This window comes from Cyrtonyx montezumae, unplaced genomic scaffold (assembly GCF_038088225.1).
Source record: "Cyrtonyx montezumae isolate F1298 unplaced genomic scaffold, pur_monq_1.0 scaffold_10, whole genome shotgun sequence".
Taxonomy (NCBI): Eukaryota; Metazoa; Chordata; class Aves; order Galliformes; family Odontophoridae; genus Cyrtonyx; species Cyrtonyx montezumae.
In genome coordinates, this window is record NW_027071826.1 from 6,710,667 (window position 1) to 6,733,297 (window position 22,631).

At 41.6% G+C, this 22,631-nt stretch overlaps 1 protein-coding gene across 1 annotated transcript in view; it reads left to right on the top strand.

Moving 5' to 3' along the window:
- BRF1 (BRF1 RNA polymerase III transcription initiation factor subunit) overlaps positions 1-22,631 on the top strand; it is a 159,662-nt gene that overhangs the window by 99,474 nt on the left and 37,557 nt on the right. The window contains exons 12-15 of the mRNA XM_065749093.1: positions 14,472-14,533; positions 16,782-16,863; positions 16,961-17,016; positions 18,813-19,069. Coding sequence (XP_065605165.1) covers positions 14,472-14,533; positions 16,782-16,863; positions 16,961-17,016; positions 18,813-19,069 — 457 coding nt within the window. The remainder of the gene's footprint in view (positions 1-14,471; positions 14,534-16,781; positions 16,864-16,960; positions 17,017-18,812; positions 19,070-22,631) is intronic.

A 22,631-nucleotide genomic window follows, 5' to 3' on the forward strand; every position in this document is an offset into this window, starting at 1 on the left:
GCGGAGAATAGGCGGAGAATGTCAAGTTAGGATGGAAAGCTAACTGCGAGGAGGAATGTTATTTAAGCAATCCATCATGGCATCTGCAGTGTCAGAGTGTAGAGCCAGGCTGAGTTCAGGGAGGATTCGTGGTCCCAGTTGTTATTGAGAAAAAAGACTTATTAACCTAGGTCAAGAAGCCACAAAACATGCCCTTGGAAGAAGGAAATAACAGCGCAGACAGATTTGCACGGCTTAGCTACTTTCAGTTTAATATGACGGACAATAAATCCGTGTGCAGTGCTGCTGTGGGTCCTGTCCATTCCGTTTGTCTTGCATCTTCTGAGAGAGCTGAAGTGATCCTCCATTTGGTGCTTTATTTTCTTGTGACGTAGGCTCAGCTGTTAAAGGCAATACCTGCAAACTGAAAATGCACAGAGGTAGCACCTTTCAGAGATGTGCCATTTCTGTAATGTTTGAGGGTTGGTTTGTAATGTAGCAGTTTGGGTTTTTTTGCTTTTCTTTGGCAGGTTTGAATTGAGTTGGAAAAATTAATTCCTGTATCCTCTTAAGGATTAACTTCATCACACCCCTACATACTTCATCTGTTTTAGTTGTTAGTCTGAAATCCCAGGGCTGGCATCGTGGTCAAGAAAAAAGATGTGTATCTATGGGTTGGGCTGCAGACTTGCAGAGGTGACCTTTGTAATTAGGGATTTTTTTTATGACAGTACAGACTGTTGGTGGAAAGTGTCATACACTTGGCCTTGTATGCTGGTAGATTGATGCATTTGGTTTGCTAAATGCATTCATTGACTAAAATGGATGTATTATCCAGAAGAGGAGTGACGTGAATGTTGACAATGTTGGCAATTAAAAATAATTTTGGAAACTAAATTTTATTACTCCTCTTTGCATCCGAATTTGTTTTCCAGTGTTACTTTAGGATGGATTCACTTATTAGATCTTTTTCTTCTGTGACAATGAGATAATTGCTGTTTATTTGTTATTCCGTAAGCAATTATAATCAAAGCAGACAAAAATAGATGCTGCTTTGACCTGGAATCAGAGTGACCTGTCAACATGAAGCTACTGTAGTCTTCAGCTTTTCAATTTAATTTTTTTTTCATGTGTGCTCATCAGAGTGCATTCAGTAGGGCTGAAAAAATTGCTTTTAGAGTTTTCAGTGTTCATTAATTACAGCGATGCAAAGCAATAGAAACGGAGAGATAAGACCCGTTATGGGTTAGTTATTAATAACAGAAATGGTGATGTTTTGTTGAGGGCTGTATGGACTGCAGTGGACTGGCCAGCTCTGTAGAGGTTTGCTTGTGAATTTTGGGGGCAATTGCAAAACAATTGGATTTTTTACAGCTAAGTTTTGCTGAAGTGGAAAATACTTCAAGTTAGCAGATTGAAGATAAGGCTCATCTTTCAAATCAAGATGTCTGTTTACACAAAAGATTATAAAAGTTGTTTTCTGTGAAGAGAGACAGTTTACAAAGGGATACTAGAAATAAGGGAAAGAATATGAAATGAGAGAGAGTAAATAATACTGTGAAGTAGTACCAGGAAAGATATTCAGAACAAGAAGTAATGCTCTTGAGGTAAATGTGAAGACATAAGCCAGAAGTAAATGTCTCTACAGGGGGTGAAAGGATGTACCAATTTCAAGCAAATTTGCTACCTATATTCTGTATTCGATTCAGCTATGGTGGTGAAAACACCCTGTGCTCACAGATGGTGAGGAGGTAGAACAGTTCTGTGACCAGATCGTTCACAGTTCTAGAGGAACAAGACAAATGGCTGGTTTTGGAAGTCACATTCCTAACTGGTTTTCTGTTCAAGGTAAAAAATGTGTATTTTTCCACATTTGTAGAGGTCGGTGTACTGAGATGCAGCAATATCCTTATCAACATTACATTGTGTCACCAGAGGTGCTGCTGTATTCTGTCCATGCTTTTCATTCAGTATTTTTCATAAAGTCCCTCTTTATCTTCAAGCTAGAGTTTTTAGCACTTCACAGAAGCTCTGCTTTCTATGCCATCACAGTGTCTCGCAGCTCTGTAGTGTTCAATTCTTTGCCAAGACCAAAGACAAAAACAGAAACCAGAACCTCCAGTTCTGCTGCATGGCCAGCATTGGTGCATGATCACCCCACAGGGAGCTTTGTTGCTGGGACTCCTGTAGACCAGTGGAAGCTGTTTCAATTTCCACCAGACCCTCAGCTGCCCACTGGGGCAATGGGAACGTGTTTTGGAGGCTGCGTGTAGGGACTTTAAGCCCTGCAGTGAATGAGATTGAAGTTTTCGAATACCCTGTTACCCAAGATTGTTTAATATGCAGAGTACAGCAAATAAGATTCATACTTGAAGCCCTAAAGAGACATGTGAGCAGTGAGGAAGTTTGGTTTGACAAGATGGGGAAGGGATGCAAAGGGCTATGCTGAATTCTCTCCCAAGAAAGCCTTCTTTTAACGTTAAGGTTTGTTGCCTTACCTGGACTTTGAGAAAGTTTGCATGAAACCTTCCTGCCTTTGAAAACTTGATTCTAAAGGTATTTTGACTGAAACAGAAAATTTAATATTGAGGCATCGTGAACACGGAACAGTTATTTGTGGGCAAGCCATTTGAAGAGTACTAATACAGAACGGTGCTGAACTTGAAAGGATACAAACCATGTACACAAACTGGGTAGAATATCACTGGGAGCAATAAAATCTAGGAATTCTTCATACTGCTTTCATTGCAAACAATTTTTATGGTGCGGCCTGTGAAGCAATTGAAATGCAGAGAGCTGGCACATCACTAGATTGATAATTCCTCTCTCTGCTTACAACGTATTCTTGGTACAGATGTCCCCAATTCTTTCTTTCTATCACATTAAAGCGTCTTGTCTGTTTCAATTTCATGCCTGCCTCAAACATAGCACTTTTTTTTTTTTTAAATCATCCCTCTACTTCTCTCTTTTCTCTTAAAAAGTTTATATCAGATGAAATGTAGCGGCTGTTTCTTATCCTAAGGTTTGTGCTTCAACTTTTAACAAGCTCATTTTTAAGAACAGTCTTTCCTTGAGAGAGCGCTTGGCTGATGCATCAATAATTATGTAGTAATAAAGCAATTCTATCAAATGGCACCTCCTTGCTGAACAGATCTGTTTTGCAGAGCCAATGACAAAGATAAACGTTTATTATGTTTTACTGCTTTTGGTTCTGCAGATGCAATACAGCTCTTTTGTTTCTGGGGCAAGCATTACGAGAAGTAATTTCCAGTTGTGGAATGTCTATGGTAATAAGGATGCATAAGTAGAGAGAACTCACATTGACTTTCAAATACCAGAATGAGTTTGCAGTGCTGGTGATTTAGAAATAAATAAAGATATTTTTTTTCTTTGCTTAATCAGTTTTGCAGTCACTGGGCTGGAGCACACGTGGAACCCTGCAGTATCACAGAGTTACTCTTTTGAATGAAATACTACAGTATTAGTTGCTGGTTTCCCCTGTCTTGGCGAGCTTCCTCTTTCTCCATGTTGCATCCAAAGTTTTCTACTTTTAATTTTACTACAAAGCAGAGAAAAATGTCATGTGTAGAAGTAGCACAAAAGCTTGAAACTATCGCTCTTGTTTCCTTTCTTTTTTCTAAGTTACAGTATAATTAAGGCTGTGATTTAGATGACTTGGTGTTGTTCAGATCTGTCCCCTCCTTGTGGGCAAAATGTGGAGCATCACAGTCTGTGACTTTTTACGGCCTGTATATGCACAGCCATTGGAGCCTGTGTAGCTGAATGATCGCAGTGTCACTGTAGGGATGAAACTGTCCCTAAATAACACTTGAGGAACACCTTGAGAATTAAACTTCTGTGAATACAGATGCTCAGACCCTGCCTTTGCAGCCTCCAACATGTCCTGCTTGTCTTGCTTTCAGGCTTTCCTGGTCAGGAGGTGAGGAGCTGAAAGCCCTGAAAGTCTTTGTGGCAGCTTCTTGCTATGTCAGCAAACACTTTGCACGCAGATCATTCATTTTAGTTGGCAGTCACTGACAGTGATGTTTCTCTGTTAAGCCTTATTTTAGCATTTGAGGATTGCTATGTTGATTTTTATGGTGTGAAGGAAATTGCATGGGAGATTTTTTGTTTTGTCTTTATTATTCTCTGCTTTGTCTGGCCAGTAGGATTCAAAATCTTATTCTTTCAGGAGACGAGGATTCTGTCCGTGCAGTTTGCTAGCTCTTTCCTCATCCCTCTGAGGGAAACCCATTTCCTGGGCTTATTTCACTGCACAGTTAATGATGCTTAAGCCTCCTGTGGAAAGAGTTTGCCTAGTTAAAGCTAATGCAGAGAACAGTCCATCCCAGTCTTGTCTAAAGAAATAAAATATTGTTATATTTTTATCTATTCCATAGAAAAGGGCAGTAAGTCTAGGTTTGCAATGAGGATCTTGTGGTTTTAGTTTCATTTTGTAGTGAAATGGTAAAACAAAAGTTATCGAGATCTTACTTTCTGAAGGTAACTTTGTTTTAGTTAACTTAAAGCTCTGAAGAGAAGGACTTGGGGTCCAGGTGGACCAGTGGGGCACGAGCCAGCAGTGTGCTGTTGTAGCCAGGAAGGCCAGTGGGTTGCATTAGGCAGAGGGAACTGGGCCTCTTTGTCTTGGAGAAGACTGAGAGGGAATCTGATCAATGTACACAAACATTTTGTGAGAGATTGTCAAGAGAGTGGGGCCAGGCTCTTCTAAGTGGGGCTCAGCAATAGGATGAGAGGCAGCATGCGTGTATACTGAAGCACGGCGAATCCCATCTGAGCGTGAGGGAAAACTTCTTCACTGTGAGAGTGACAGAGCACTGGAACAGGCTGCCCAGGGAAGTTATGGCATCTCCTTACCTGGAGATCTTAATAACTCTATGATTCTGTGAAAACCTGCCTCCCAGAGATCCCAGCATGCTGTAGGTGACCCGGCTCGGGCAGAGGGCTGGACCAGGCAATCTCCAGAGGTCCCTTCCAACCTCAGCCATTCTGCAATTCTGTAATTCTGTGAAGTAAACTTTAATGATTTCAAAGAAATCAATACTGCATTTAATGCTGAATGTGTTTAAAAGGATTGGTACATGAAATGCACATCCCTCTCTCCAAATGGGCTGCAGACACGTAGTCATGTTTCTGAGAGTTGTTGCCATAATACAGTATGTTATGGTGAACTTAGATTAAGCCTCATGGGAAAGCATCGTTATTCAGTAAATTAAAGAAGAACGACTTTGATACGATGCCATATGTTGTAAAATAAAATGGATGCATGATGGGAAGAGCCATGAATCCTTTTAGTGTATGTAAGGCAGCCATGATTTGTGATTTTCTTCCTGCCTCTGCAATACCATGTTAAGGAAAGACCTAATGTATTTAAATAAAGAATGAATTACATTTAATGGGGTGTGGGACCTTATCATTTCCAGTGCTTTCTTTCAAGTCTGTTACCAGCCTACCTGATTTTTGAGACTTGGTACAATTGTTTAAGCTCATTGCTTCGTGCTGTATCTGATCTGATTTAAGCTGTGTCTTTCTTGTGCTCCCCCCCCCCCCCAGAGAAAACCAGTAGCTTGGTGAAAATCTGTAAAATCAGCAATACGCAACCCAGCTAAAATGGCACGTGAAATATAGTCTTGCTACTGTATAAACTTTATATACAGCAGTCAGATGTTGAGATTAATCAGAGTGACAGGTTGTACAAGCATATGGCTGGCCTTTCTGATAGCCATTAGCTTGAAAGGCCAGCTTTGGAACTGGCTTCATTATTTATAGGTGAATCACACTGCTGGGCTTTGTCAGGGAAAGGTTATTTCTCCAGAAACCTTCTGTGAACAGGAGGGCATTTTTCCACAGATCCTGGAGAATAAGACAAATTATTCTCTAGGAACTTCTCCACAACTTTCTTCTTTCAGAAAGCTGTAGTATTGGAGGGCATTCCAATGCTCCAATGGTGTACTTCAAGCATATGGAGTACACATGCTGATTACACCGTGCTCACTTCAGTCTAACCAAATGCCAAGGCACTGGGGCCTTGGAGCTCCTGCTCGTTACAGTTCTCCACTGCTGTCTATTGTACATCTGGAAAGATGTTCACTCAAATCACTAGAACGTGTGTGGAGATGCAGAGGGAATCAGAGCACGTCCTTCTGAGGAGCCTGGTGAAGCACAGGCGACCACACCAGCCTGCCCTGCCCCACTGCCAGCTGCAGCCACCCGCTTTGGGCTGCAGGGCTCCATCCTTGTGTGCTTTGTAGGGCCGCCCTGATGAACACAGTAATGCCTCGCTCCCTAGGACAGGGCTTCTGTTGAGCATGCTTCCCACCCACTGGCTTCATTTTAAAAGCTTTTACTTTTTGCAGCTTCCACTCTTGCCTTTTATTCTACTGTGATAATAATAATAAATAATATTAATAATAAACTTTTACCTTCTTTTTCCTCATCTCTGTAATTCCCTGCTTGCTATTTCTCATTAGCAGTGAAGGAAGGAAGAAGCTGGGTAACAAAATGAGAAATTTCTTACCTGATAATTTTCTTTCAGTTAACAGCTTCTTGCCATTCAACCCACCCGGATGAAGTGCTAAATGGCCATAATACAAATTGATTTTTTTTATCTGAATGAAAAATCAGATATATAATTTAACACGCCGTATCATGCTGTTGTCTTAATGCTAATAATTGCTGACTGAAGCATTTCTGTGGTCTGAGTGGCTTCTGTTGGCTGGCACTGATGTGCCATAGACCTGCTCTGGACCTCAGCACAGGCGTACAAACATACCAACTTGCGCTGAAGGAAATTTGCTCCGAATTATTGGGCTCTCCTCTGAGCCGACCTTGAATTTACTCTGATGTCCAGGAATACAAGTTAGTGTTGCTTTTAAGTTCCATCGTGTCAAAAGGAGCCTCTCAAGTACTGTTTAGACCCTCTTGATTTCTTCTTGCATGAAAACTGTGCGTATGTACTGTTGGTGAAACATAGTGTGGTTCATAATTAAAACTCTATAGATAAGAACAATTCAAGCAGAATTCTAGCATTTGCTTTTAAACTCTCGTTTCATTTGCGGTGTGGAGGCAGGTGCAGATTTAATTCTCAGTAGAACACGAGCCCACAGCTTGGTGGCTGAGTGCTGGCCAGGCAAGGACCCAGGTGGGCATGCAGGGATGGACGGCGGAGCGCTTAGCGCCTGCAGCAAGACCTGGCTGCTTACCACCTTGCTGCAGTTACAGAAACGGTGCTCAGCACTTAAACACAAAACCAGCTGTTCCCTTTATGACTGGCTTCAGTGTAGAGTGCTCTTGCTGTTTTACACAGTGGTCTGGCAGCACAGGGAAAGTGAGCCAGAGGCTGTGATCTCAGCCTGCTTCCCTTTGCCGGCGGCTCTCCGGGCAGTCGCACAGCCGTAGCCTGCTGCAGGAGGTACAGCCACACTTTGCATTTGAGGGTGTGAAGAGGGGAGCTGATTGAGATGCTGGTCAGTTCTTCTCCCAGGCTTTTCCCTTTATATAAACTGTTACTGTTGGATACCCCTGCAGAGATTTAAAAAAATGCAGAAAATACAGGCCAGAAGGCACCAAAAAGAAGAAAGGAATGGGGGAAGCGAAAGGAGAAAAAAGATGCCAAGAACAGCATAAAAGGCAATGGAGGAAAATGTAGCAGGCAGTTGGTGACTTTCCCAAATCAGATGGAAAAGAGCAAGAAGTGGGGAGGGCTCCTGTCTCTATAGTCTCCATTTTAGAAACCTTTTAGACTGGAGAGGTGAATGTGGCCAAACACATAGGAGGATGGTTGGACTAGATGATCTTGTAGGTCCTTTCCAACCTTATGAACCTATGAACCTATGAACTGAGATGTGAGTGCATATCCGGAGCCGTGTTGTATCCTCCACAGTTACACTGTGGTCAGTGCTGGCATTGTTAGTGGCAGAAATCACAAGCTGGAGAAGCCTTGTGCCTTTGCATGGGAGCTTTGGAGCTGAAAAATGTCATTTGTGAGAAGTAATTAACATGTTTCTGAGTATTTGTCAAGGTGGTCAGTGATGGTGGTTGGCTTCACCAGCAAGAAACAGCTCTTGGCACATTGTTGAGAACACTTGGTCCTGACAGCAGAGCTGTGGTGTTAGTAAAGAATGAAGAGCCACCATCAAGTGGGTTGCATAAAGAATGCTCTTTCTTGCTATTTTTAAAAGGTGTTGGGGGCACACAAAAGTTAATAAAGAAGAGGAACACCTACTGGTTTTGAGGACAGTTCTCAGGATGTTTCTTCAGTTCAAAAGCTTAACTTTCAGCTGGATTTATTTTGGGAGGTAGAAAGGACTCTTAAGGGTTTCTTGTATTTCTATGTGTTGCAATAAGTGTGAGTTTACCATCTCAAAAAAAAAAACCCAAACCACTCTTCAGAATCACAGTGGCACTGTTTATTGCTGGGTTACTTCCTTACCACCTTCTTTACAAATGAGTACTGCAGGGGAAATTTCTGTAAAGAACAGAATAGTTAACTGTTTTCCTGGTGAATAAGTGTTTAAATTAACAACTTTGCATGCCTGCTAGACCGCTGCTAACCTTTAAATGGATATAAAATGTACAGGAATGGATCAGTTAGAACCTCCATCCACTGCGAGGTGAAACAACGGTGATGTTTTTCAGCATGGATGTACTGCTGAAAAGCAGCACTCGGTTTCTCCGTTTTCTCCAAAATTGAAATTCAGTTTACAAAAAACGTGCTCAATATCTAATAGAAGTTCAGTTAGAGATGACTGACTGCGGGAGAAGCTTTTCTTGTAATTCATTCACATATATCATTAAGCACACAGATTTGAAATTCTGTTCTTGTGATGGGATAATTGTTCTGCGGCTGCTGTATCAAAGCGACGAACGCAGGAAGGCCATCGGATGTCAATCAGCTGCTGCAGAAAAACGCCTAACACCTGGAGTTTGAGTCCCAGCATGAGGAAATGGAGATGCAGATGCTCGCTAACGCTGGCTTTGTGGCTCTGAGTGGTGTTAAGACCAAGACTTGCAGGAGCAAACCTTATAGATTGGATATTACAAATATTTCCTCTTGGAAAGAGTGGGATGCAGTGGCACAGCTGCCCAGGGAGTTGGTGGGGCCGCCATCCCTGGAGGCATTCAAGAACAGTGGAGATGTGGCACTGAGGGACGTGGTCAGTGGTCGTGGTGGGAGTGGTTGGGGTTGGACTGGATGGTCTTAGTGGTCTTTTCCAGCCTTTGTGATTCTGTGAAAACCTTCTGCATACAGAGAGGTGAGTGAGCGTGATGCAGTGAGTGTAAACCAGCCAGACTGGTGATGATGTCCCACTTAAGAGCAGAGACTGAACTAAGAAACCTGTACATCCCCTTTTCTGGAAAGGCTTGCCTTGGAAACAATAAGGCTTGCAGGTTGCTATTGCAAGCTGTTACCTCATGCTACAGTAGCACAGTATGTAGCAGATACATGGCATTTCTCTGTTTTTATTAGCTCAGGCTTTTTCCCTCTTTGCCCTTCATGTGCCCCATTTTGGGCTTTGTCTTCGCACTCCTTCCAGTCCCCATGCCAGGCACTGAGTGTGCCAGCCCTGTCCCTGTGCTGCTGAGCATCCTGGCGCCAGCCTGGGCCGTGACCGCCCGTCTCCTGTCGGCTGCAGGGAGCAGTGCTGGGAAGAAGGGGCCTGGCTGCTCCCAACATGCCGTGTTTGCTTTCTCTTGAGAAGCAAGCAGGCTGGAAACTTGGCTTCAGCTGGAGAGGACCCCTTAACCTTGCCTTGGCAGAAGGAAATAATAATGTGACAGACTTCATTTATCTTTTTACTGTATGCATGGCCTCGTGTGCTCCGTAGTCCTTTAGACCTAAATTGCAATGTGGAATTGGCACTGTGGAGTAGGCTGTAATTTTCAAGGTGGCCTCAGGTACAATAAAAAAAAAAAAAAAGCCCTGTTTTTTACCTAACCACGAAAATACAAGTCATACATTTCTATGACACTTATTTTGCCACTAAGAGCAGTTAATTTGACCGTGTCCATTGTGTTTCGATTTTCGTTTGTGGCATGCTTTGCACTGGGGCTCTTTGTTGCAGCCTTTCCAGCTCTCGGCCCGCTGTGTGATGGCATGGTGGGGGATGTGGGTGCTGTGTGGGACTGAGCACCCGCTATTACATAAGCTTCAGAGGATTTCCTGAGAAGTGTTCAGCCTTCATTGCTGTCTGTAAGGAAATCCTCTTATCTGGGCAGCGCAATAAATAGTTCTGCCTCCTGTGTGAGAAACAGAAAAACACATTCTTCAAATGTCCGTTGTCAAAAATGTGGGTTTTTAAAATATATCAGCAGGAATTATTCTTCTGTAATAAATCCCCGTAATAGCGTGCTACGTATACATTTAACTGGATACACAGAGGTAGAGAAGAGGAGGAGGCTGTGCTAAAAGAGGGCTTAGTGTGCATTTAGTAATGACAAGAACAGTAAATAATCCTGCAGGTTTACAAACCTAATCCCGAATGTCTGTCTGTAGCTCTCATGTCTATTAGAGTCCGCTGGCAAAGATGTTAAGAGGCTGCAAAGAAAGGGCTTTTTTTGTTTTTTATTCTTATAATATTCAGGGAGACGGCTGGCTGACTGAAAGCAGTGAGTGACGTGGATGTGGCTGACTGGGACCTTGACTGAAAGCTCTGAGAGCTCCTCTTCCTCTGCCTGCAATGAGAAATGCAGTGAGGAAGGACCTGGCTGCCCCTCTTCCCCCTCTGGCTCGCTGTCCTCTCTGCCCGACAGTAGTTGCATTTAAATATGGCAGTTTTTTGCTTTTTTTTTCTAATCAGAACTTATTTTTTGTCCATGCCTGGCAGCAGAGTGGTTGTTTTTCTTAACAGAAGAAATCCCCTCTAAGAGCCGTGTCACATGGCACTATTGCTTTTAAATAAGCTTTTAAGAGGTTGGACCAGATGTTGGCCACATCTGTGTTTTCATTTCGTTGAAAATTTCATTTCAACCCTTTTATTAAAGGGGAAAATGATCATTTGGAAATTGTTTTGAAAACTTCAGCAGCTGGGAAGATCTTTTTGGTATAATAAAAGTAAAGGGGTATACTTCCAGTGCCCCGGAGCGAGCAGATGAATGATGATGGCTGCTAGGGTATGCTCATGACTGCCATGGAAATTTTCAGATCAAAGTGGATGTATTATTCTTTGAATCAGCGTTGGGTAACAAAACACTTTTTTTTTCCAGTGGAAGTGTTAACCTAGAGATTTGAAGGCTCCTTCTCATCTGAAAAACTCCTTGCGGTTAATGAATGCCTATCACATTGGCAGAAGAAAGGGCTACTTGCAGGCAGAGTGGATATCCTGCAATTACTCCCTCTACTGCCATTATGGGGTCTAAGAAATGCTTATTATATACAACCTGCTTCTGGACTTTTCTCTGCAATTTACCAGTTGGAGAATGAGTTTTCTGTCCCTGGTGCTAATTGATCCAATGAGAAGAGCTGGCACCTAATTCAGTAACAAGTTATATTTAAAATGTCACGTGAAATTGTTCATAGTGCCTGAAATTACATCATTTTCAGTCTGGCATAGTAGGGCTGTATAAGGAAACAGACATCTACTGTACCGTGCCATATAAAATTTTAAACCTCTGATCCAAAAATATAGCAGAATATAAGGGAAGCAAGGTGTTTGATGATGAATAAAAGCAGTGGCAGTTGATTTTGGTGGGATATTTTTATTGTTCCTAAAATGCTGTGGCAGTTTTAGCAGTAAATAATTTGGGGATGCAGAGGATTTTATGTCAGGTTGAGCTGTGACTTGAGTCCAGAGCAGTTCTCAGGCACCACTGCCAGATTTTGGTTCCCTAGCCTGTGATGTTGTTCAGAACTTACCAGTGAGTAATCTTTCATTTTGGCTCCTTTTTAATTTTGGTCCTAACAGAAGTAGTCAATATTTTAGTTTATCTGGTGCAGTGAATTTGGAGAAAAAAACAGCAACAACAGTAAAAAAGGCAATCCTTTCTTAGTTCAGATAAACCAAATGGAAAGTTCATTTTTTTCCCCAAAAATCATGAGGAAAACAAAGAGAAGGAAAACCCCATCCTTCTGCCCTACAGCTTAGTGCCTGCAGCAGCTACCCAGAGCACAGGAGGATGGATTCAAGGCCCGGTTCTGCACAGGATCCTCCATCCCAAGGATTACTCAGCCACGGGCACACTCCTGCTTTCCGTTCTCGAGTTATTTTATTTTGTGTAAGTAATGAAACCTTTCTTGGAGCCAGGTGTGCAGTCTCCTGGGAAGACGTCTCAGACAGTAGACTACAGAGTTCACTCCCTGCCTCGGTGATTATTTAAGCATTTCAGTCACTGGAAATTCACATATCAGTTCCAGCAGGAGGGACTGGCAGCGGTGCTCGGCATGATGCCCCGGCTCCCATTGGGGATGCAGCACACAACCATTCCTCTTTCTGCTCTGCATGATTACGGCTTGCTAAAAAATTCCAGTCCGTTATATTGAAGGTATTTTAAAGAGGCAACAAACCACTTGGATGTATTTTCTCACCTTGGTTTTCCTTTCCAACCTCCTGAAAGCATGCTTTCATAGAACCAAAGAATCATTAAGGCTGGAAAAGGCCACTAAGGTCATTTGGTCCAAATCCAACCCATCCCCACCATGCCCACTAACCATGTCCCTCAAGTGCCATGTCTCCACTGTTCGTGAGCACCTCCAGGGATGGTGACCCCACCACCTCCCTGGGCAGCCTGTGCCACTGCATCACCTCTCTTTCTGAGAAGAAATTTTTCCTAGTATCCAGCCATGCATCCTTGGGTCCTGTCCCTGTGTGTGTGTAGTAGTGGGCGCTTGGCACGGTAAAGCAAAAATTTCACACCTTGGGTTTCTAAAGTACAGCTTATTTCTAAATGTAATGTCATTGAAGATATGTTCCTGAAGGCTTTTTCAGTCATATTTGCATCAGATTATCCGAATAGGTAAAGTTGATACTGTATTTATGAAACAATCTCAGAAAGAAATCAAAGCAAAGCATTGGGCAATTCCTTGCGACAGAACATTTTCTTTGGGCTGAAAGTCATTCTGTGTATGATTTGGCATGGAAAGAATTAAAACTTTCTGTTGATTAAGTTGAATTTTGAAAAGCAAACTGTAAGTGCTCAGTGTCTGATACCAGCAATGCCTGTAGGGCTGAGCAGCTTGATCCTATGCGCCTCCTCAAGGAGCACATCCCTCATTCCTACACAAAAGTTTGGGTTGGATTCCAGCCCTGTGGTTTTACGTACTTGAGGAACTGCTTTTGTGCCTGGTTTCTGCCAAGCTGAGGGTCACTTGTATCTCCTGAGAATGCTTTGAATTCCTGCCTTTGCTTGTTGTCTCCATCTGATGCCCCTCCAGGCCCTGCTCTGTGCTCTGCAGGCAGCTGAAACATTTGGCAACTTCGGGAAGCTGGGCCAGGAATGGGGTACCATGGCCCTGAAGTTACCAAGGTGTTCCACACCATTTCCTTGTTAATTTGCTGCTTCAGATTGATGAAACTGAATTTATTTATTTTTCCTGCACGTCATCGGGTTGGGTCATCCATTGTCCACTCTTGATAAGATATAATGAATATGACCAAGGAGTTTTCTTCATTCCCCAGAATAAATCTGTGTTGAATAATGTATTTTCTTCTCTACCTGGACTATATTAATAGTATATTAGAACTGTACATTAATATGATGTGGAAAATCAATTTTGCAAGTTGTGCTGGTCCCAAATTAGATCTCAGTTCTTTGCTGTTACGATTTTTAATGAATAGAATGAATATTAAAACTCTGTTTTCAAGAGTAGTTTAGTAAATACGTAACTATAAAAATGACAGTGACATTGTAATTACAGAAAATCATTATTGCTGCACATTTATTTAGACCCTTCCATAGCTTTCAAGTTATTTTAAGATTTGGAAATGTTTTAAGAATTCCCATTTTATGAAAAAAATGAATACGCACATTTTTATGGAACTGATATGAGTTAGGTAGTTAAATGATTGCAGATCAGAATTAAGAATAGAGCCATGATATGACTGTTGGTGTGATGCATTACTCACTGATCCATGTTGCTTCCTTGTAAACAGAAAATCTTTTCTAAGTTGTAATTTACAGACGAATCACCAGGACATAGGCTCTGGTGGAGAAATTCATGTTACAGTGAATGAAGAATGGTGTCGTCTTCTGAAATGGTTTCTCCAGGTTCACGGTGAAAACGTGTGCCTTAAAAAAGGAAAAAAGGATGTTTGGAAATGTGTGGCAGATTTTTAGTCCTAAAGAGAATCCTACTGAATCCTGAATTTTAAGTTAGTTCACTGTGGTGCGTGTTGGTGTGTATACCCTTGTGTCAAAAATGCTCATTGATGAGTGCAGAAGGAAAGGAGATTATGAAGCGTTACTTTATCGTAGCACTTGAATTGCAATTGATTTTGAAGAAATGTCTAGCTAATTAAATGTGTTCTTTCATGTAGGTGAAAATACAGGAGATGGTGAATTAGATCTCAGTGGAATTGACGACAGTGAAATAGATAGGGTAAGATATGCTTTTATCCCGAGTCTCCCTGCATTTGGATATCTGAGAAAGAAAATAATGGTTCTTGTCTGGTGTATGCTCTCCATCCCTGCCTCTTCACTCTGGCAGTGCTTGCCTGTGATCTGTAGAGAGGTTCGAGTGATTTCAGTGATCTGGGGTCAAAACTAATGTTCACGAAAGCTTGTGTGCTGATTTTATATATGTACAGGACTGCTGCTGCTGCTGTCTCACTGTGCTGGCATAGTTATGTTTTAGAATATCTTTTATTCTTAGAGGAACTTTTAAAACTTTGTTGGATCTCTAAATTCATAATTTAATTACAATATATTCAGCTTATGAGGCTGCCATGGAAACCAGGCTGTAAAAGCAGCACGTACAGCTTCTGTGTTCTTTCAAAGATTCCTGTAGCATCTTCTGCATTTATTATTGTTTGTGTGGCAACACAAGGTACCCTTTCCATAACAGCCTGAGTATAAAAGGCAGCTGTGGAGATGGCCTGTTAAAGGGCACACAGCAGGTCAGTATGTGAGCATGCGGTCCTCCCATCAGGCCCTGGTTTCCTCTCCAGCCACCACGCCAGTTGGAAGTGAAAAGTGCAATTTGAATGGATAATGCTGATGCTAAAAGCTCCTTTTGGGCTACAGAGTCACTGAAAACAGGAGGGTTTCATGGGGATTGCTGAGAATCAGGCTTGATCTGCAGAATTTTCTTGGTGAAGAATGGAGAGGTAGGCAAATGCTCAGCCTGAGGTCAGCTGGGCTGGGTGTGGGGAAGAGCATGGTGGAAATGGAGCAGGCATGGGATGTTGGGCAGGGAGGCTCCCAGAGCTGATTCTGAAGGGCTTTGACAGAGCAGATCATTTTTTTAAACAAAAGCGGGGAATGTAAAAGCAAGTTTTCTCTGCTTTGTAGCCCATAGTGTGGTCATAACTCTGCTTTTATGACCCCATGTTCATTTCCAAGGCAAGAGACTGTAATATTGAAGCCCAAGATTATGAACTCACTAACTTCACATAAGAAAGATAAATAACTGAGCTATGAGGAAGAATTTTACTATTACGACCCACCTTTAAAATAGAAACAAGTGAAATAGTGAAATACTGGCTGATAAACCAGCACCTGTGCAGCTGCTTGCTTGCCCCATTTGCCTTCTGAGGAAGGACCCCTCCCCACATTAGTTTCATTAGCCTGGAGTTACTTTTCTTATCAAATGCTTATGTGTACGTTTTACTTTGGAGAAAATCTGGACTACTGAAACCTGCAAGATGGAGAAGACTCAGATTGTTTTTCTTACACTTAAATGTTGTTTCACAGGTTTTGGGTCCATTGTTTACAGGTAAATTGTCTTGTTTACAAAGGATGATCTGGTTTGTCTTCTCTATTCTGTAGTTCTCCATTGCCAGACAGCACCTGTCATACAGAACCTTTGCTTTGCAGACAGTAGTGCTAGATACTGGGGTTATATTTGTGTGTGAGAAATTGAAGGGGAGGTCTGTCTAGCATCATGCCAGCCTGCTTGCTGTCTACCTCCCCTCCTATTTATTTATTTCTGTGACTTTTTTGAATAGTTGTAGTTGCTTTACAGCTCCACACTTAATAATGATGCCACTGTGACTAAGTGGAGTTAAATGAAGGAAGTTCAGATGTGTGTACTGCACCCAGCTCTCTGAGTTCTAGTGGGCTGAACATCCAACAAACTAAGCTGGTTTCATTCACGCAGACCATTGAACTAAAGATCTTGGTAACTGTGCCTAAACCTTTCCAGAAAACTACCTAGAAGACATGTGTTTCTGTTTTGGTAGCTCAAGGCAATGGTTCCCATGCTGTTTTGAATTACAGACCACCATCACCTCTCAGAATTACTTGCAGACTGCCGTGTTGTCACGATGATCTCTTATATCATCTGAAAAAGATCATAAAAACAAGATCATTGTAGATTAATGATGGATCTAGTATTACGATCACGTTCAGTGAGTCCTGGATGATTGTCAACCACCCCACTGCAGTTTGGAAACCCAGCCCTGTGTTTTGAAAACAGATCATTGTTTCTCCAGCTTTAGAATTTGCTAGAAATGCTCTCTGTTGCAATTCATATTTTCTTTCATACAAGTTGTTTTTTTTACTGTGTGTGTGGATGTTGTTTTTTTAATAAAATATGAATGGACCTTGTTAGTGGCTTTTCAGTTCAGTTTTGCTCTGTGGTTTTTAAGTCAATTTCTGAAAGTAGATGAACTTGTTTTGTCTTCTAGTATATACTTAACGAAACAGAAGCTCAGATAAAAGCAGAGCTGTGGATGAAAGAAAATGCAGATTACTTGAAGGAGCAAAAAGGTAAGTGGATAGGACTGAAGTTCCTCTTTTGGCCAGGGTTGCTGAAATTGGCAGTCTGTGTAATCTTCATGCTGGTTACCCTTTTGTCATCTTTCAGAAAAGGAAGCAAGAATAGCAAAAGAGAAAGAACTTGGGATTTATAAGGAACACAAGGTATCAAACTCTGTGCTAATTGTCTGTTGAAAATGTCTTGGAAATCCATTGCATCTGTTGATCACTCTGTGTGGAACGTATAGGGGGTAAAGGGACAGGTTGCCACTCAACAAGCCAAACCTAGTATATTTCTGTGTGTTACATAAATATAAAAGGTATCATTTCTCAGGTGATGAGTAAAAAACTTTCTTGCCCAAAAGTCTATTCTGAGTTACTACTGGGAAAAATTTGGTGCGTGGCAAAATCAGAGCTAGTTCTTCCATCTAGGATTGCTGCCCTAACTGCTTACTTATTTAAATACAATTCTTAAGATACGCTTGACTTTTTTAACCCACGCATGGGGAATTTGTACTTGCCCTAACTTTAGCAGCTTCCTCTGCTCTTAGTATAATGTTTTCTTTATGGACAGCTGAAGAGGTCTTTGTTACAGCCACTTAAAGAAGTATTTTGTTGTACCTTTCATAAAGAAGGTGCCAGTTACGTTAACAAACGGCATGTCCTTGTCTCCATGTTTAGCAGTTTAAAGCAACCTAATTGGCCATATATTCACAATTTACAGCGTTAGTGTTTTGTGTAATTGAGCAAGTGACAAGTCAGATCTTCCACATGCAGCTAAAATCCGTGTTCATTTTTAATGTGTGTATCTTGTATCTTTCTTTTCTGGCTAATGTGAAAGACAGAGTTTCCTACTTCCCCTAGGTATTTCAATAATAAAAACAAAACTAGACAATGAAACACTGTTTTATGCTTCAGAGTTTCTCATTCATCCCACCCTTCCAGGGCTGTGGAATTCTACCAGCAATTTTCAAAATTGTATAACTCTCTGGCACTGAGAAGTAGCCCAAACAACCCACCTTTTTGTTCTGACAACACAGGAGTTTTTCTCTGGCTGTATTGTTTCTGACAGCTAGGGTAGAACTTGATTAATATAGTGCTTTCCAATTTCAAGGTAGCACTTGACCCATGTAGGTAAACAGAGGGGCTATTATACATTAAAAAATAAATCTCCTGTGGAGCTTGGTGTTAAAACCTTCCTTTGAAAAGGAAAAGGCTGAATGAGAAACAGAAGATCTTTTTTTTTTTTTTTTTTTTTTTTGTACCTAGCTAGGCATCGGTCCCAGATAGGAGTGTTCCCTGGTGTCATTTCTCTTTGTCTGAGTCTGTGCAGCATCAAACTGCAGTGTTAGTGCTGGGCTTGCAGTGCTTGGCCGAGGGGAGGTTGCCTCTCTGTGCAGGCAGCTGACGGTGCAGCGTCCTGCTTCCTCTCTCACAGCATTATTGCTTAGAAAGCTGCTGCTAATTTTCTTGGCTTTTTCCAGTTTTGAGGAAGAGTTGGATGTGCAGCTTTCAGACTTCATGTGAAATGCTGTTGTCAGTGCCTAGGGAAGTAACCCAGCTTGACTCTAACTTGGAAGGTAGTTTTAACAGAGGAAATGCTGGGTGATGTTATCGAGGTTCCTGTAGCAGGAGCTCACTCCATTTTTTTCACATGTGAGAAATGGCCCACGTTTCTTTCCTGGCAGCAGTACAAATGTGTGGTAAAGAATTTGTAATAATCTGCGTGGGCATTCAGCAAAAATGGGAAAGCCTACACTGAATTCTTGTAGAAAGAAAAGTCCTTCAGCATTAGTCCTGCTCAGCCCCAGGCCAGAGAGAGCTGACCTGCCTTGGCCCCATCACCCATCCTGTCCCCAAGTCACCAGCCCCTGTGCAGAGACTGCTGAGCCACAGGTCGCCCTTCTGCTGCACAACGGTTTTGTTTGTCTCTACATCACTAATTTTATATTTTAATTAAGCCAAAGAAAGCTGCAAAGAAGCGGGAGCCAATTCAAGCCAGCACAGCAGGAGAGGCAATTGAAAAGATGTTAGAACAGAAGAAAATCTCAAGTAAAATTAATTATAATGTGCTAAGGGACCTGAACAGCAAAGGAAGTAACACACCAAAGAAAGAGGATGACAGCACTGATGACAGCACCAACACCAAGAAGCTGTCAAGAAGAAAATCTATTGCCAGTAGGAATATAGCCAACCCTGTAAACAGTGTGGGAAAAAGGTACTGCAATTGTTCATTTCTATCTGTCTGTGAGACTGTCTATGTATCTTTCTGAGCCAGACAATGTAGGTACTGAAACATTTGTCTGAGGCTAAAATAATGCCGGGGGTCTTGTTTTTATTTATTTTGCCTGCAGTGTCACAGTGGAAACTTATTTATAGTTCATGTATCAAAGGTCTGTTTTGGTCTGAGTTAATCATTCCAGAGAAGAAGAAAAAAAAAAATCAATGGAAATTCATAAACATCAGTCTTTTAACAGCTTTTCTCCATATATCCCTGACATTTGGTGTCCTCCCTTCTGGGTTGTCTGTATCTGCTGACATGACACTAAATGTTCGAAGGCTTTGGCTTTTTGCTTGATTTGAAAAATACAGTTCCCATCTGTTACGACAGCTAGCTGTTTTGATTAGCTTTTATTTTAGTTTTATTCCAAACTTTTGTTGTTAATTGGTGACACAAATATAAAGCTTTACAGTAAATATGCTTGTCGGTTTTCTGGTCTGCATTTGCAAATGTTTTATAGTGTGATGAAAGCTACTATTTTAATGTGCAAAATATTCAGACTTGCCGGGCAGATTTGTGGGGCTCTGTAATGTGTATAAGGAGATTGATGTGTCCTGTCTGCAATATTCGACTGTTTTATTAGCCTGCAGTTCATGAAATCGTGTCGGATGGTCATTTGGATGATCTCTCTCTGTAGTAATTTCTTATTTCGTTGTTAGATATTTATTTACTGCCTAAAAGACGTTATTTTTTTGCTTCCAGGCCCTACACCACCAGGAAATTCAGGCATTTAGTATGGAAATGCTAGATGGTGTCTTCATGCCATTGTTTGGAGGGTGAAGGGCAGGGGAGGGGTGGAGGGAGAGAAGGAGAGCTGGGGTTGGTGATGGCACTGCCTGCAGCAGCACTGCGGTGGGCAGGGGGCATGGGAGAGGGCTTGGGGCTGTCTGAAGTGAAAATCAAGGAGCTGCTGCTGGAGGTGCTTCAGATGTTCATTTTCCCTTCCTAAATGAAGCAGCTTTGGGGAGAGAAAGGCAACCACAAGGTGTGAGAGTTCATCTAGTAGTGAAGGAGTGGGAACGTAGGATACCTGTGGAGGTGAAGCTGGGGGGGCTGGTGTGGACATGGCTGTACCCAAAGCCATTATTATGACCTGATTTGCACTTGGACACTTACATTGGCTTTGGTCAGTGCATTTAGCTTCTCAGCCAAAATTGCATCTAGCCTCACTGTCACTTGGATAAAGATTTTGCAATGGAACAAGCATCTTTTCTGCTCTTCCTTCCTTATTCTGTGTTTTATTGGGATGATTTTATCCTCATTCAGCTTCTCACCTGTAATAGCAGCAGCTATCCCATTTGTTATTCACTGAGGGTTTTAGTTTCCTATGTAAGTTGCTACTTTGGGTCGTGTTTAATGACCCAAGCACACGTATTTTCTAATAGGAGGAAAATGAAGATACATTCAGGATTAGCTCACAGCATTAGCATTGGTTTTGTTGGGATTTAACGTGTACAGTGAGTTTCTGGAGTTTGTAGTGCTCTGATGCAGTTGTCAGAAATGGGATGCTGTGATGGGACTTGTGAGGGACCTGTTGCTTTTCAAGACTTAGCAGTAACATCAACAGCTGAGCTGCTTCACCACATCCATGCTGTGTCTCTCTGAGGCCTGCTTGTCAGCCTTGCTGGGCACTTGGAGCTCTTGTTGAAGCCAGCATCTTAAACCCTTAACAGGTGTTAAACTCTTTGGAAAATCATGCCATAAATATTTAATTTCACAGTGGTGCAACTTGAAAAGGTTTCTAAATAAATACACAAATCAGTATTTTCCAAAAGCAGCTAATAAGATGTGTTTATTTTTCCTCTTGAGTGCCTAAAGTGCATCCTTAAGATGCATAACAGTTTCCTGATGATGATTAGCAGATCCTAGATACAATGAATTTCACAGCAGAGCACTTCAGAGAAGGTTGGTGATACATGAAGATACGTGGTTAAGATTTTGCACTCCAGAAGTAGACAGTGTTCCTGATTAAATAATATCAAGGACTTGGCAAACCATTAGTTTTTATTTCGTGCAGTTAAAGATTTATGACATACTTTGATTTTTTTGCTAGTAGTCTGAATGCCACATCTTTTAAATGGCATGCATAAATTTTGGTGTTTTGCATTGTTCTAATATGCCATGCATTCATTTTCTTTGTGCAGCATTGTTCCTCTGAGAGGTGAATGGCTAAATACTTTCCCAGTGATACAAAAATAATGGCAGTTTATATGCAATTAATAATAATAAAAACCCAGAACATTGCTCATTAGAAAATGAATGAAGCACATAATGTAGCTTTATCCAGGAGGCATTTGTGGAGTTGTTGCTAACTGTTTTGGTTTGTAGTGATTTGCAGTCCAGCCTGCTCAGCTTTGGAAGTCTTACATATTTAGCAAGCTCTATTTGACTGCAGTAGTACCTTGTATAACTGTGCTTTGATGCAGTCCCTTAGTTTGTCTGAGGTGTAGTCAGGATTTAAAGAGCTGCTGATTTAGTCCTGATCCCAATTAGGTCTAGGAAGTGAATACTGTTTCTTGGTGATTAGAGCAGTACTCCTGTAAGGGTATTAGGTTAGGAAAGTAGACTTTATTGCTTTCCATGTGCAAGCAGAGGTTTTACAAACACAGCTGACTTTGTCACGTGTCTCAGGAATCATCTTCTGATGCAGTGTGTAGCACCTTGGAAGCAGGAGGTTTGTCTCCATTTTTCAAGTTGTCCCTTGCTATAAAATATGCCATGCTTGTGTATCTGGGAAGAGGACTTTACATTTTCTTTTAAACAAGCAATTTCCACAGCCTGGCGTGGTGCAATGTCTTCATTATCTAATATGATGTCAAATAGCATTTGCAGTGCTAATCTGTTAAAGTCTTGTAAAACGTTGTTGATTTGCAAGAAACTTATGAAGAGTTGGAATGCTAACCATCCTCCAGGGAGTGTGCTGCAATGGGATATTCTTTCAATCACAACAAAGCTATTATAATCAGAGTTAACTTAATAGTTACTTGGAGCCAAAGAACTTATCTTTCATCTCAACACTGTTTCTTCAAGATTCCCAATTTTGAAATCTCAGCCCTGTTTCTGAAATTTTCTCAGGGAGGCACTTGGAAAGAATTACCCCGAGGATAGTGCAGAGTCCACCCTTTTCAGATGAGCAGATACCATATTCACCAACATTTTCAAAAGCAAACTGGATTTTTGAGCAGTTTTCTTCACCATGGATGCTGTGCCACTTTCTAAGTATTAGGGAAAAGACATGCTTTTTTATAGATACATTCCCCCTAACTATGCTGGGGTTGTACTTGATGTATCTGTCAAGATAGTATAAAAATAGTAAAAACAGTGCATCACGTTCAGGTTGTTTGTGTTCTGGTGGGCATCACAGTTGCTGCTTCAGGAGCAAAAGGTATTTCATAGTGTGTTACAGACATGTAGCACTGTGGGTATTACCATAGTAGCGATTGCAACTTTAATTTCAATTACCAGTTGCACATTTTATCTTCACTAATGTCTTCTGTGC